Source organism: Anoplophora glabripennis, unplaced genomic scaffold, assembly GCF_000390285.2.
Source record: "Anoplophora glabripennis isolate ALB-LARVAE unplaced genomic scaffold, Agla_2.0 scaffold7, whole genome shotgun sequence".
NCBI classification, from domain to species: Eukaryota; Metazoa; Arthropoda; class Insecta; order Coleoptera; family Cerambycidae; genus Anoplophora; species Anoplophora glabripennis.
The window spans coordinates 426,538-429,280 of NW_019419456.1; the positions used below are offsets into that span (position 1 = coordinate 426,538).

At 36.8% G+C, this 2,743-nt stretch overlaps 1 protein-coding gene across 1 annotated transcript in view; it reads right to left on the reverse strand.

Annotated features, from left to right (window-relative positions):
- The window catches only part of LOC111692770 (piggyBac transposable element-derived protein 3-like), a 3,059-nt gene extending 2,359 nt beyond the window's left edge, over positions 1-700 (reverse strand). The window contains exon 1 of the mRNA XM_023456881.1: positions 20-700. Coding sequence (XP_023312649.1) covers positions 20-700 — 681 coding nt within the window. The remainder of the gene's footprint in view (positions 1-19) is intronic.
- Between the last annotated feature and the right edge of the window lie 2,043 nt (positions 701-2,743).

Consider the following 2,743-nt stretch of genomic DNA (forward strand, 5'->3'; position numbering starts at 1 on the left):
TATCCAATAAAAAGCGAACTTTGTACAACTTGTCATAGTTTGGTGAGTCACGAGCAGGCATCACTGAATTGTCTGCTAAATGCACATTTCCCAGAAGCCAAGCAAACCTATCTCTAGACATTGCTGAACCTATGTAGTGATCTCGTAGTTGTTCCCTAGACGACCAGTAATCACAATAACTGGGCAACTTTTTAATTCCCATCAAGATATTTATTCCAATGAAAATTTCGATCTCTTTGGCAGAAGATGGTGTAAATGTAGAGTCTCCACCACGTTTTTGTAAGGCATATAGATTCGTTTCAAACACGATTTTGTCAATTAAAGTTTTGGGAAACAAGTGTAAAAAAAAATCAACTGGCCTCTCCAGACCATCTGGAACTTTAGGACCAGTTTCCTCCGTAAACTCCTTGATATTGGTAATGCAATACTCCGCTGACTTGGTCCAGATTGTCTTTTTGGCTAGTTCCCTATCTCTCAAAAGAGAAAGGGGAATATAATCTTCCTCGTCATCAGTAATATTCTCTGTATTGTCGGCTCTTGGAAGCTGGTCTGGCTGGTCGTCTACAAATATTATTGGCAAATTCGATATGTCAAACAAATTGTCATCGTGCATTGTCTCATCTTCGTCACTACTCGGCTCCTCTGACTCGCCATCTGAAGGAATAGTCTCCAATAGTGTAAATAAATTGTCTGCCGACATATTCTCTAGCTCTCTGTATGAATACACTTTTTTTCCTGAAATAATAAATAGTTTCCTAGTGGTTTCAGCATGAAACCGGCACCGTATATCATGAATATAGTTACTGCAATTTAAAAATTATTGATAATAAGGTGCCTTTATCATAAATACAAATGTTATCAACATTGTAAAAACAAAAAAACTTACTTGCCATAGCGAAATAATGTAAAAATCACAGGATTTGCGTATAGTCTTTGGCACTAACCGACCGCTCTACAACAGGTGTTATTACCGACTAATACGTAAATTAAAATGGCGAAGCGCGGTAAAGTTTAAGTAGGGGGAGCCTCTATACGTTATGTCTTTGTGTTGGTTTCAATCAAATACCACTGGAAACGTAGCGAAAAATTCTTGTGTCTGTGGTTTTATAGTGAAACCACTAGGGAACAAAGGGTTAAAACAGAAAATACACAGGGCTCTAGGTTTTTACTATGTTCGTTATAAACTTTAAGCATTGTGTGAACGTAAACACAATGCTATGTTCGCTAAGTTCGCTATTAGTACAACCACTATACTATTACTCAAAGCGTTATATCAGCTGTGTTTCCTATGCTCGCGATTTGTCTTCAATACAGCTTCCAGTGCGTGTTATGAGTATTAAAAATAGCCACTATTGTTTTACTACTTACTATGTACTACTACTTGCTATGTGTCTGAAATTCACACGTAAGCTATGTTCGCTTTAGTTATTAAAACAGCCTGCATTTCTATCATATACACCGCCATGCTAGCTATGTTTGCTACGCATACAGCCAATATTAAAGCGCTATGCAAGCTTTAACTACGTTCGGAATGTTTTTAAGATAGCTACCACTGTGTACTATGTTCGATACAGTTAAAATAGCCAGTACCAATCACAGAGAATGCTATGTTCGCTATGTGTATTGGAAATAGCTATCACTGTTTTATGCCAATCCCACAGCGCTAACCTAAATGCTTTGCTCGCTGTGTGCTACTGTTTATGCACGTGAAACGCTATGTTCGCTTCAGTTGTTGAAACAGTCAGCACTCCGACCGTATATGCTAGCTGTGTCTGTTACGCTCTAAAAAAAGCGTCTTAAAAGCAGCTACCATGTTCATGCTGAGACCACAAGGAGCGCTATGTTCGTTAAGTTTGTTACAGACATTAGAACAGCCAATATTTCGACCACGCAAAGTGCTATGCTGTTACCCTCGCTATATGTATTAAAAATGTCCGATAGTTTTTTGCCAAGGCGACAAGAACGTTATTCTAACTAATTTTCACTAGGTCTGCTATAGACTTTTAATTAAGGTGCTAAAACTAATCACCTTCTGTATTATGTTAAGCCACAGAGAGCATTATAGTAGTTATATCTCGTTATACACGTTAACTATATTTATACTAAGACCACACTAACGCTATGTTCGCTTCAGTCGTTAAAACAGGCAGCATTTCAACCACATAGAGCGCTATGCTAGACATATTTACTATGTTTGCTATGGGTATAAAAAATATTTTCCAATGTTTTATGTCAAGCTCACAGAAGACACTATGTTTGCTATAGAAGTTCAGAAGACCCCACAGAAAGCTACGTTTTCTATTAGCTACATATGCATTAGATGTAGTTAGAATTGTATTACGTCATACAGAACATTATATTTACTTGTTACATTTTAAAATAGCTACTATTAATGCTAGGATCGCACAAAGCGCTATGTTCGCTTGAGTCGTTAAAACAGCCAGCATTACAACCATATATGTAGATATAACGCTATGTATATTAGCTATGCTCGCTGTGTGTTATATTCCGTGTGGTCGCACCAATTAAAAAGAGTGGCGGTGACTTTTAATGTAGTGTGTACTCTACTGAATACAATTCTCTTATATCTCTATACTAAATCCTGTAGAATATAAATTAGAGGAAAGCTAATATCATGAGAGTTCAAAGCATTTCTTGACCAATATATGCTCTTTGACATATTTCTAATTTACCATTAAACCGCTTTAAATCTAGGTTAAATCTGCAACAAAAAAAATTGAAA